Consider the following 13,553-nt stretch of genomic DNA (forward strand, 5'->3'; position numbering starts at 1 on the left):
ATGAAAGAAAGAAAGAAAGAAAGAAAGAAAGAAAGAAAGAAAGAAAGAAAGATAGAAATTGAGCTCATATTGGCCCCTGCAACATAGTCATTCCTTCGCATGGGCAAATAAAAACAGAATGGTACACTGCAAAATAATTTTACAACAATCCATTTCCCACATGAAGGAGATCCGGATTCAACAAGATCATTGGACGAGATAAAAGTATATCTGCATTTATAATCTGCATTCTCAGGTCCAAGGAAAATATTATCCTGTCCTAGGGAAACCAGCTATGGGTCGTGGGAATAGGGGAGAGTTTTTTTTCGGAGCGTGTATTTCACAACCACTTTTCAGTATGGATTTTGCTTCCTGCTCTGTTGTATGCAAACCACTGATAATTACCTTTGTTTTTTTTTTTTAAAAAAAAAACATTCCAGTCTGCCTCAGCCACTGCGAAGGGATCCAAAAGCACCTCTTGTAAATCTGGATATGATGACAGCACATTGCCTCTGGTGGATAAAAGTCAAGGTCTGTGCTCTTCCCAAGGGCGTAATTGCCACTGGGTCCAAGTGAGATGAGATTTTATTTATTTAATTGCATTTCTGTGTCCTGGTGGTGCAGAGGGTTAGAATGCAGTGCTGCGGGAAAATTCTGCTGACTCTGCCCACTGCCAGCAGTTCGATTCTGACCAGCTCAAGGTTGACTCAGCCTTCCATCCTTCCGAGGTCGGTAAAATGAGGACCCAGATTGTTGGGGACAAAATGCTGACTCTGTAAAGAGAGAGAGGCTGTATAAAGCACTGTATAAGTCTAAGTGCTATTGCTATATCACTTTATGGGCAATGTTTTCTAGGCCATTCCCTAATCAGCACTGCCCAATCTTCAAGAATGATGTCCTGGATTTGGATCCCATTCAAACCGAGTTCTATTTTTTCTTTTTTATAGATAACGAGAAGACCGGAAGCCGGGATATGATTCCAATGGATGAACTTGGACCAGGTAATGGTGGATAAAACCTACCCCAGTCACTGTTGATGCTGTAGTCGACCTTGTCACTCATTCTGGAGTTTCATGTATTCTCCAGGAGACGTTTACTCAGCAGAATGACCGTCATCCCTCCCCAATTTGTGTCTTTTCAATGGTAGTTAAGAGTAGCAGAACCTTGGCCAGGGGTAGGCAACCTTGGCTCTTTTATGGCTCGTGGACTTCAACTCCCAGAATTCTGGGAGTTGAAGTCCACAAGTCATAAAAGAGCCAAGGTTGCCTACCCCTGACCTTGCCAATCTGTCTATGCTTAACTAAGCCTTCACCCCTTATACTCATGTGAATTGAGGAGGTGTCTATCTGAGCCAGTTTTTGTTTGGATCTTAAGTGTCTATGGAAATTCTCAAACATCCAGACCCGAAAATGCTTTTTCAAAAGACAACTGGACTTTCTTGTTTCTGGAGCTTAAGATACTGTATATTTTTTTCCCTTACCACCGATAACAGATCTGGCCTATCTCTAACTAATCTTCCTTAATCTCCACCTAACCCTCCAGCTCTGAGGTCTCCTTGTAACAAGAGCATCCTTTGTGCAAGCCATTTTATAAGCCTCAAACCTTCCACTATGAATCACATCATAGGCTGGATTTGCATTCCTAGAGACAAATCTGCTGTTTTGCCCAGGGCAAAATCTTGATACTTGAAGAGGTTTCATAATGGGGGTGATAGTGGAGAAGGAAGTTGACCAGGCAACGGTTAGATAAGAGGCAGCTTAGCCCACAGGAGACACGAGGCAGGGCAAAAAAAAATCTCTAAAGGGACCCCCTTGTAAAAGTAAGGGTGGAGAGAAGCACTTTCAGATGTGCAAGGTTCCATTACTCTAAACTTACAGTAAAGGTACTCGTGATTGGTGTCTAGGAAGATTCTCAGTCCTCCAGGTCGTGGTTGTCCCAAATGTGCTTTTTCAGGAGATAAGTGGACTTCCTTCTTTTTCCTTGAAGACATTTTGCTTCTCACTCAAGAAGATTCTTCAGTTCTGACAGACTCAGTGAAGGGACCCAGGGCAGAAAACATCCTATGGCCAAGAAGGCTCCACACCCAGTTGCAGCACTCAGGTGACCCTGAGAATCCAGGTAAACCTCCAGGTGGCCTCAGCTACTCTCTAAAAGGATGCCAATGACCAGCTGTCTGCAAGGAGTATAAGTCCTTCCATTCCCCCACCATCCAGTCAGAGCTGAAGAAGCTTCTGGGATGAGAAGTGAAACATCTTTTAAGAAAAACAAGAAAGTCCAGTTGCCTCAGAAAAGTACCTTTGGGACACTCGTGATTGGTGCTTCTTGTCTGGATGACTTCTAAGGGCTTTCACCAAGTTGAAATGGCACTCCTTTTGGGCCAGGCAACTGCTTTCTTTACAACCAGCGTCTGTTCTTCACAGATGGTTACTCTACCATCGATCACCGGGACAAGGAGCGGAAATACAAAACCAACGACAACATGGGAGACGCCTCGGAGAAAGAACCACTAAAGGTAAGCAGCTCTCTTTTGAGTCCGTTTCCTCCCAAAGCTACATCTGATCTGCCCTGCATTTGCAGGAAGGAGTAAGACAGAGCATGTGTGCACTTCTAAGCGGCCATCACTAGGAGTTGAGATGAACTGGAGAGGAAGTCATTTCCTGGTGGTCTTCACCGCATACTTCTGACAATCGCAGTGTTGCAAGGAAGGCGTCCCTTGTAAGACGGGCAAACTCTTCATATATATTTTATTTTATTTTATTTTATTATTTATTTATTATTTATTATTTTATTTTACTTACTTTACTTATTTTATCTTATTTATTTTATTTATTTTTACTTTATTTTGTTTATTTTATTTTATTTTTTATTTTATTTATTTCATTTTATTTATTTTATTTTATCATTTTATTTATTTTAATTTGTTTATTTTGTTTATTTCATTTTGTTTATTTTATTTATTTGTTTATTTTATTTAATTTTATTTATTTTATTTAATTTATTTCATTTTATTTATTTGTTTATTTTATTTAATTTTATTTATTTTATTTAATTTTATTTATTTCATTTTATTTATTTTTATTTTATTTTATTTGTTTATTTATTTTATTTTATTTATTTCATTTTACTTATTTCATTTATTTTATTTGTTTGTTTTATTTTATTTATTTATTTCATTTTATTTATTTTATTTATTTTGTAATCCACTCATAGAAAATTTACCACGGCATCTTATCTATCCCCAAAAGCATCCCAAAAATTATAAATAGATCAAATATGGGTCAAATATCAGGTGCAAACTCTCCATGTTGAACCTGGTGTGTGCAACCTCTCTCAGGCTGACAACCACATTTGGCCTTGAACTAGTGGCCCAACCCTTTGTAAGTGTTCATTTGGTCCGGTGTCCACTGAGCAAGAAATATCAGTGAGGTGTCTATGCCATATTTCTGGCTAAACTGGCTGTAGCCATTGTGGGAACACAAAAAAGTTTAGCACTTATTCCGATGCATGCACATGTGTATATGGGAATTTAATGCTGTTGATTTCCAGTATTTGTTCATGTATATAGATATTCCTCGACTTAAACCATTCAAAGTAACAGCAGCACTGGAAAAAAAGTGACGTAGGATCGTGTTTTCACACATTAACCTGTTGCGTTTTGCCTTTATAATGCCCCCTCGCCCCATTGCAGCATTCTCCCACAGAATCCGAATCCAGATGCTTGGCAACCGACTCATATTTATGATGGTTTGCAGCGTCCCAGGGTCACACAAGTCCCCTTTTGTGACATTCTGACACGCAAAGTCAACAGGGGACGCTGGCTTCGCTTAACAGCCGTGTGACTAACTTAACTCCTGTAGGGATTCAGTTAACTCCTGTTGTAAAAGGGGGGGGGAAACCTCACTTAGCAAGTGCCTCGCTTAGCAACACAAATTTGGGGCTTTCTTGTGGTCGTAAGTTGAGGACTACCTATATCCAGCCACGTTTTGCGTGTCAGCCATGCTCCTCTGATCTGCTCGTCCTTCTCAATTACGAATGAAGTTTGCCACGGACCAGCCACCGATCCTCGAATCCTCCATTTCTTTTTCTCGTGACTCCCTGTCTCAGCAACTAATGCTTCCTGCAGACCTTTTGAACGGACGTGTGTGTTTGCTGATTCCGTTTAATCGATTAATCTGTTGTGTGTTTTGCCTCTTTAACACCCACCCCCCCTCACCCCGCTGCAGAATGACACAAATAGGAAAACGCTTAACAGGAGCAACAGGCCTTCGGTGACTTTGGTGGACACGCGAGATTCTAAACCCCAGCCTGTTGACTCCTGGGTCTAACATTGCATGTATGGTAGGTTCGTGGTTGTTTTCCCCCCCCCCCACAATTGTTGGTCCCGGTGATTAACTTGTCTCCGTTTCAGCATGACTTCGCATCGTGGCTTGTTTTCTCTCTCCCCGTCGGTCAGGCTTCTTTCAAGGCAGAGGCAGATATGTAAAGAAGGCAACGGAGAGAGACCTTGGGGGCGCAAAGGTTAGCAGCATTGCAGGCTAACTGACTGCCCACAGCCAGGAGTTTGATCCTGACCGGCCGAAGGTTGACTCAGCCTTCCGTCCTTCCGAGGTCGGTAAAGTGAGGATCCAAATTATTGGGGGGCAACAGAAGCTGTAAACACCTTTAGAGAGGGCTGTAAAGCACTGTGAAGCGGTCTGTAAGTCTAAGTGCTTTTGCTTTTGTGATGATAGATGATAGATAGATAGATAGATAGATAGATAGATAGATAGATAGATAGATAGATAGATAGATAGATAGATAGATAAGGTAAGGTAAGGTAAGGTAAGGTAAGATGATAAAGGGAGGTGAGATGAGATGAGATAAGATAAGATAAGATAGATAATAGAGAGGGGTACAGAGAGAGAGAAACAGACAGGAAAATAGATGATAAATTATATAGATAGATAAAAAATAAATGAGATAGATAGATAGATAGATAGATAGATAGATAGATAGATAGATAGATAGATAGATAGATAGATATTGAGCAAATAGATGATAGATGATAGAGGTGGTACAGAGAGAGAGAGAGAGAGAGAGAGAGAGAGAGAGAGAGAGAGAGAGAGAGAGAGAGAGATGATATAGATAGATGATAGACAAATAGAGCTGGAAGGGACCTTGGAGGTCTTCTAGTCCAACCCCCTGCTCAAGCAGGAGACCCTATACCATTCCGGACAAGCGGCTGGCCAATCTTTTCTTTTAGCGATGGAGCATCCACAACCTCTGGAGGCAAGTCACTCCATTAGTTAATTTGTTCTAAGTGTGACTTTGTGACCAAGTGGACTTTCCTGCTCCCAATGGTACGGCTGTTCAGGCCTCCCTCCTAACACACGAGGGACGTGCCCCAACTTTCCACGCGTACAGAGCACATAAGGATCTGGGACGCCGTGAGAAATCACCAGGCTGAGCTACCAGGATATATAGTAGCTTGTACAAGGAGCATCCGTGCGGTAGAAAAAGCGACTTGAAAATAAATCAGAAGTGTTTTGAAATGAGAGGAGAGGCTGGATTTGCACAATTAACCTCCTAAGGGGCATCTCTCGCCATGGGGATAGAATTAGGGGTTGGGATTATTGCTTGAAGAAGGGGAGGGTACTCTAAATCAGGGGTCCCCAACCCTCCGTCTGTGGACCAGTACTGGGCCGCAGCATGCCAGCAACCGGTCCGCACAAACAAGCAAAACCCCATCCATGGGATGCAGGTAGCACACAAACCACACACTCTCCGGTCTGCGGAAAAAACTCCACGGAACCGGTTCCTGGTGCCCAAAAGGTTGGAGACCTCTGCTCTACATGCTCGTTTTGGATGGGCGGGGGGGGGGCTGGCATTGTTCTCTCTTCCCACCTGTTGGCTCCAAAGCCTACCTCGCCACCTCTGTCCTTGAAATTAACCGTCTTTGGTTTGCCTTCTTTCTGCAGGGCTAAACTCCAGCTGCTTGTTTTACGATTCTCGTTCTCCATTGTTTCCCTCGGTTCAAAGAAGACTCTCGACACAGACACACAGACACACCCCAACACAAAACATACAAACGCGAAAGGTTTACAATGAACCCATCACTGCCATTCTGACTGCAGAATCGGTGACACCAGCCAAAGCTGCAGACTTGAAGGTTGAGGAGAAGAGCCATCAAATGTCACCTGGAGGGCTCGCTCGTGCCCGGGACCGTTCTTCTGCTTTGGAAGGAAATTTCCCCGTCCCATTCCAGGAAAAGGAAAAAGGGAAAAAAGGAAGGCAAACACGGAAAACTGATCTCTCTCTTTCTCTCTCTCTCTCTCTCTCTCTCTCTCTCTCTCTCTCTCTCTCCACCTCGCAGCAGGAGGAATCGCCATTCCAAAAGAGAACGGCAAGTTTAGGTCAGCCAGGTTTGGTTCGTCATGGACTCTTTGGGCATAGATGGTGCCAAGTTGGGAGAGGAAAGTCAAGAGAAGAGAAAAGGGGAGGTGGGGATGAAAGAAAGAACTGAAAAGGGGTTCTGAATGAAAATCTCCAGGATATTTGATATGATAAGTATAGTTGTTATTAAAAAAAGGCACTTTTCCCTTCCTTCCTTCCTTCCTTCCTTCCTTCCTTCCTTCCTTCCTTCCTTCCTTCCTTCATTTCTTCCTTCTTTCCTCCTTCCCTTCTCTCCCCCTCTTCTTTTCTTCCTATTCCTCCTCTTCCTTCCTTCCTTCCTTTTCTTCCTTCCTTCCTCCTTCCCTTCTCTCCCCCTCTTCTTTTCTTCCTTCTATTCCTCCTCTTCCTTCCTTCCTTCCTTTTCTCCTTTTCCCTTACTTCCTCCCTCCCTCACTCGCTTCTCTCCCCCTCCTTTTTCTTCCTTCCTTCCTCTCCTTCCTCCCTCCTTCTCTTTCATTCTCTTTCTTTCTTTCTTTCTTTCTTTCTTTCTTTCTTTCTTTCTTTCTTTCTTTCTTTCTCTCTCTTTCCTGTGAATTTTTAAAAGAGAAAACCAAGATTGAGGGTGATGGGTTTTTATTTTCCCCTCTCCCCATTTTTTTTTTTTTTTGTGTGGGCTGTTGTTGAAGTTTTCATTCTGATCCTCGGGGGAAGCACAGAGGTTGTGCCAAGTTGGGAGGGTTTTTGATGAAAAGAGAGAAAGAAAAACCAAACGCAAATGAACGTTGTGGCGGTCAGGCTTAGAAAAAAAGAAGGAAGCCAACATCCACATGAGCGCCAGTCTGCTTTTCAAGCTAAGGGCATCCCATGGTGCTTATCTCTATTATCCTCGGTGTACAATTCATCTCCTTTTCTGGATTCTGCCCTGGTTTTGGACACAGGAACCGATGTGCAAAGGCTTCGATTGCAGTTTTACTCTTCCGAAAAAGAAAGAAACAGAAATCTCAACTCACCGTAGCTGATTTTTCCCGGTTGACGATGTCGTTCTTAATTTCCAGTCGGTTCTAATGTCCAATGAGATTCCAGCTGATCTAATTTCCCTCATCCTGAGCCACATCGACCCTCTACCACGGACAGCGCTTCTGATTTAAGAAGGACCTTTATTTTAAGGTCAGATCGAACCCCAAACGGTCAATTCTTTCTGGGTTTTTCTTCAGGAACCGCTCCCTTCCCTCTCCTGTGTTTTATTTTCACTCTGCTTTTAACAAAGATATATAAATATATACACACACATACACGCGCACAGAAACAAACACATACTTGCTGTTGATTGGTTTTTAAAAAAAAACAAAGAAAAGAAAAAAAATTAAAAAAACACAAAACTACCCATGTCTGGATAATAGCAGGCCATCTTTGGAGGTCCTCCCTTAGTCCGGAGAGTAAATTCCATCAAACTAAAGGGATATTCCTTTTAGTCTGTAATTAGGGTTGTATACGTGAGGGAAAACTGACATTTGTGTGTGGAAAACGCTTGTCTCCGGTTTCATGGCCCTCTGGAACTCAGTCGAGGCATACAGCCCTTCATTTGGTGACCGTTTGGAGCCACAACGGCAATGAAAAAGAGATTTCTGATTGTGTTGCCACCCTTAATAACCCTTGCCACATCCCTTATGTGTTGTGTACAGGTAGTCCTTGTCTTACAATTGGGCCCCAAACTATCTAAGCCAAGCAAGTGAGGTTTGCCCCATTTGACAATCTTTTTATCACTGTTGTTAAGTGAACTGTGCAATTGTTGAGTCAATCTGATTTTGTTTGTCGGGAGGTCGCAAAGGACCCTGCAACCGTCATAAATAGGAACCAGTTGCCAAGCATCCGAATTTTGATCATGTGATCTTGGGGACACTGCAACCGTCATAAGTACATGCCAATTGCCAAGCGTCGGAATCTTGATCACATGACCAAGGGCAGGGGTAGGCAACCTTGGCTCTTTTATGACTTGTGGACTTCAACTCCCAGAATTCCTGAGCCAGCCATGCTGAGGGGAAAGGGAGAGGTTTCCAAGCTGAGCCATGCTGGCTCAGGAATTCTGGGAGTTGAAGTCCACGAGTCATGAAGGAGCCATAGTTCCCCCATGCTGGCTGAGGAATTCTGGGAATTGAAGTCCACGAGTGATGAAGGGGCCATAGTTCGCCCATGCTGCCTTAGGAATTCTGGGAATTGAAGTCCACGAGTCATGAGGGGGCCAAGCTTGCCTACTCCTGACCAAGGGGATGTGGCAACAGTTATGAGGGTTAAACACAATCAGAAGTCCCTTTTTCGTTGCAGTTGTGACTTCAAACGGTCACCAAACGAACGATTGTAAGTTGAGAACTTACCTGTAGTGGTCTTTTGAGTTTTAACCAGGTTAATTTCATTGGGGTTATGTCTGTGGTAAGAAAACAAAAGCTGGATTTTCATTTTTATTTCATTTTATTTTATTTTTGATTCCGATGGCTTCTTTCTTTCATGGTTGCTGAAAAAATTATTTGGTTGCCAATATTTACTGAAAGTGTGTGGTTTTTTGAAAGCACATTTCTTGGTTTTTTTTTATTTGTTTTTATTTTGTTTTGAATCCAGCAAGATTAATTTGAGGGATTTTTTTTTTTTTTAGTGCCTGCTGCGTCCTTTGTAATTTAAACATGAAAAGGGGTCAGGGGTGGGGACAGTGGGAGGGAGAATAAAACACAACAAAAAAATTCCTGCATTCGTTGAGCATCTCACATTTTTGTAAAAAAAAAACAGAAAAAAAAATTAAAAATCCGTTTAAAAAAAATAAAGGAAAGAAAATATTAACAAAGGGGGTAGGTGGGTGGGAAGCAAGCGTCAAAAGCTTTGTATCTTCTGGAGTATAAAGAAAAATAAAATTTGACATGAATGACATATATAAATAAATATCTATATCTCTATATATTGTTGTGCAGAAAAACTAGGTTGCCAAACTTAAAATAACCTTTGTAGCAAAGAAAAGCATTTTTTTTTCCTCCTTTGATTCAGGGAAAGCCGGTGCTGTTTTAGCAATTTGAATGATTACAGAGACATTATTTACCACTCAGAACTTCTTCCCCTGTCGACGTCTCGATTCCAAGTTGCTTTTTAAGTAATTAAAACAAACAAACAAAAAAATACAAACCTTCGGCGCGTCGTCCGGCTGTTTAGTAAGTAGGCCAAGGTGGGTCAGCCTTTATGTACGGATCGATTTTGATTCAAAACTCCTTCGAATGGTGCTTTTTTTTTCATATTTCTACTCTTGGTAGCTGGGAATCACCTTTCTTAACGGAAGCTGTACATTTTATACCATCTTTAAAACTCAGATAGCCGTCTTTTCTTTTTTCTTCTTTCTTTTTGTACAGGAAAATTGGAGGGGAGGGTGTTTTGGTTCCGTCTTTTTTTGCCTTTGTTTCTTAAAAAAATATAAAAGGGGGAAAAAAACTCACCTGCATGTTTTTTTTTTTTAGCAAACTTGAGTCTGCTGAGTTTTTAGTCTGGTGGGAGGGATGAGGCTTAAAAGTCAAACTGGGCTTTTCAAGTTGCTTTCTTCCTCTCTAGGGTTAGGGTTTGGAAATCAATACAGGTGGTCCTCGGCTTACGACAATTGAGCCCCAAGTTTCTCTTGCTGAGCAAGACAACTGTTAAGTGAATTTTGCCCCATTTTGCGACCTTTCCTGACACAGCTGTTAAGTCGGGCTGTTGGTTTGAGCTCTGAGCTGGGCAATGTGGTTGCAAACATTTCATCACCATCCGAGGAGACGTCAGTGCGCTTTGAATTGTGCTCATCTGTCAGAGCACTGGCCTTTAAATACCTTTATATGTGATGGCAATTGGAATGAATGTTATTTGTTCGGCTATTTCCGAGCCGCGGTCTGGTTTTGGGCCATTTGATTGGATGATTGTTGCTGGACCACAGTCTTTGGGGTTAAGTACCATCTGTGTGATGCAAATACTGCGGCCCAGCAACAACAACCATCCAATCAAACAGCCTGAAACCAGACCATGACTCAGGAATATCCGAACAAATAACATTCATTCCAATTGCCATTGCATACAAAGGTATTTAAAGGCCAGTGCTCTGACAGACGAGCACAGTTCAAAGCGAATCCCATCAGTTGTTAAGTTAGAAACACAGTTGTGTAGTGAATCTGGCTTCTCCCGTTGACTTTGCTTGTCAGAAGATTGCAAAAGGGGATCACGTGACCCTGGGACACTGCGACCATCATAACTATGAGTCAGTTGCCAAGGGTCTGAATTTTGATCACATGACCCAAAGTGTGGAAAAACCGTCGGCGCTCCCTTTTTTTCAATGCCGTTATAACTTTGAACGGTCTGTAAAGTTCTAGTTTGTTCAATGGCTGCAAAGTCTTTTCTAGGATGATCAGGAGATGTTTGTGAGTCCTCAGCAACTTTAATATGTATGAACTTCATAGTACAAGGAATAATAGAGTGGGAAGGGACCTCAGAGGTCTTCTAGTCCAGCCCCCTGCTCGAACAGAAGACCATACACCATTTCAGATCAACAATTGTCCAGTCTCATTTTTGAAAGCCTCCAATGATGGAACCCCCACAACTTTTGGAGGGAAGCCATTCCACTGATTGATTTGCTCTCACCAGTAGGAAGTTTCTCTTTAGCTCTAGGTTACTTCTCTCCTTGGTTAGTTTCCAACCATGGTTTACATATCTTGCCTTTTGGTGCTTTGGAAAATAGGCTGATGCCCTCATCTTTGTAGGAGCCCCTCAGATATTGGATTTGTGCTTCAACTCCCAGAATTCCTCAGCACGCATGCTGGTCCACATACCTTAAAGTTACCAAGGTGGAGAAACATTGTTCTTTCTCACAAGATCCAGAATAAAAACAAGGAACATTAGTTTTCCCCTGATTTGCCTTGGGCATACCATCAAGTGCTCCTTTCAGATTCCCACACTCAAACACTGTAGGGAAGTTGGGAGGGACCTTGGAGGTCATCTAGTTCAATCCCCTGCTCAGGCAGGAAACCCTATACCATGTCAGACAAATGGCTGTCTTTTCCCTTCTTAAAAACTTCCAGTGTTGGAGCATTCACCACTTCTGGAGGCAGGTTGTTCCACTGATTAATTGTTCTAACTGTCAGGAAGTTTCTCCTTAATGTTGATGGTGATCTCTACCTTGTTAGTCCTTTTTCCATTGACCCTCAAAAAGGCTGAAGTGCGTTTTTTTTAAAGCTGTGATCAGGATAGCAAATGCCTGTAAGCAAAGTGTAAGATTGGACAGAGAAGGGAATTCAGTACAGTATCCCAAGGACGGATCAGACCCGATCCCAGTTTGTTCAGGTTTAGAGCATTCCGTTGATGGATTCCAATGGCTGATGCCGTTCAGGTTGCCCGATAAATCCAGATTTATTTATTTTTTAAATTAGATCTTTGAGTGAATCCAATCTGGAAAGTTGTTAATGGGAGGGAGAAAATATCCCGGTAACAATCCAATTATCAATTCAGTTTGCAAGCATCCAAGGCGATCAAACGGTTCGATCCGAATTAGCCCTCCGATCTGGAAATGATGTTTTCCTTCAGAGGTTTTACTCGTGATAGGATCTCTAAGCTTACCTTTTGCACGTTTGCACCTCGGGTGCTTCTTCATATTTTGGGTTTTCATTGATAGGATGGCGAAAGAATCCATACCTTGTACAGCTTTATATATAGCACCGGTCTGGAGTTTGCACTTTGACAAGACCAAAAACAACAACAAAAAAAACTAACCCAACGATGTAGGCCATCAATATCATCTCTTCTTCTGGACTTTTGCAGCCAGAAGTCCACACGTCTTCTGTAGCCATCCTTGATTCAACTACCTTTAGATAGTTGCCTTGTGGAGATCCATTATCTAAATTCTTGGACCTGATCTGACAAAATGCATTTTTTACTTGATCAAAGTGTTCTCTCCCCCGTGGCGTCGCCAACCAAAATAGAGCTCAGACTTGTACGTGTGTGAACAGATTGAGGTGGTAGACGAAATATCAAAGAGTTTTGGGGCGGACGGTGTTATTTAACCCAGCCAGATGGCATCGGAAAGGAATTAATTAATAGAGCGATGCATGTCCCCTATCAATCTGGCCTGGCTAATTTTTTTTTTTTATTTCCGCTTTCTTCTTTGCAACTCCCACGTGGGGGAAAAAAAATAAAAAAATAAAAACAGCCTGCATGAAAACGTGCATGCATTTTCCTTGTGCATTTCTTTTGTGTTCTCCAATATGCAAACATTGTGTGGCCAATGTTCCTCCTACAACAATGCACCTTTTGTGTCTCGATTTTCCCTAGTGTGTGGGCATTTGCGTTCTTTGGGTGGGTTGCAATCAGCGTTGCAAACTTCTGGAAAAGTTGGGGTTTGGGTAGGCGACTGTGGCAACACAGATTAGTTTCAGGAAACATAGATTAGAAGAATCTTTCTCAATCTCGGCAACTTTTGAAGGGGCGTGGGCTTCCACTTCCGGAATTCCTCAGATGAATTCTGGGACTTGAAGTCCACGCACCTTATAAAAGTTGCTAAGGTTGAAACACACTGGATAAGAAAACACACAGACATGTTTATATACCTCCCAATGGGAAATTCAGATGTGCCTCTTCTTCTTCTTCTTCTTTTTTTAATCATTTAGGAGAATCATTTAGCAATTCAACATTGCTTGGTTTTTTTAAAGTCTAGGATTTGGACTCTGTGTCTTTAATCGGATTATTCATGCAGTTTAGCTTGATTTTTTGGGGAAATGTTTTCATTTAAAAAAATGAGGAAAAGAATTAAAATATCGAAGTTGGTCCATCCATGCTTGTGAGGAAAAATTAGAAGCTAAGGGACAAACACGGTAGCTTGTTGCATATGCAAGTAAAATTAAAATAACAGATAGGCCTCGACTTATGACAGTTGGGCCCCAGATGTGTTTGCTAAGTCAGACTTAATTGAGTTTTTGTCCCATTTTTCGAACTTCTTTGCCAGTTGCTAAATGAACTGCTGCAGTTGTGAAGTTAGGAACATGGTGGTGAAATTGACTTTGTCGCAAAAGGGGAATCACAGGATCCCGGGACGTGATGCCGTCAAAGGGGATCCGGAGAGCGTGTTGAATTGCATCGCTACGTACTGTGGCCAGCATGAGTGGGCCATGAGCGTTGGGGATGAGAGAGGTAACTAACATTTCACCTTCTTTTAA

At 42.1% G+C, this 13,553-nt stretch overlaps 1 protein-coding gene across 10 annotated transcripts in view; it reads left to right on the forward strand.

The window, feature by feature from the left end:
* The window catches only part of ARVCF (ARVCF delta catenin family member), a 197,890-nt gene extending 191,230 nt beyond the window's left edge, over positions 1-6,660 (forward strand). For 9 of the 10 annotated variants that reach the window (XM_039332364.1, XM_039332363.1, XM_039332367.1 and 6 more), the window contains 5 exons: positions 420-510; positions 927-980; positions 2,400-2,491; positions 4,203-4,317; positions 5,937-6,660. In XM_039332364.1, the coding sequence (XP_039188298.1) occupies positions 420-510; positions 927-980; positions 2,400-2,491; positions 4,203-4,304 (339 nt within the window). In that variant the 3' untranslated portion in view covers positions 4,305-4,317; positions 5,937-6,660. The remainder of the gene's footprint in view (positions 1-419; positions 511-926; positions 981-2,399; positions 2,492-4,202; positions 4,318-5,936) is intronic. The other variant, XM_039332369.1, reaches the window with a different exon arrangement.
* The last annotated feature ends 6,893 nt before the right edge of the window (positions 6,661-13,553 follow it).

This window comes from Crotalus tigris, unplaced genomic scaffold, assembly GCF_016545835.1.
Source record: "Crotalus tigris isolate CLP2741 ecotype Arizona unplaced genomic scaffold, ASM1654583v1 scf7180000024461.2689607, whole genome shotgun sequence".
NCBI lineage: Eukaryota > Metazoa > Chordata > Lepidosauria > Squamata > Viperidae > Crotalus > Crotalus tigris.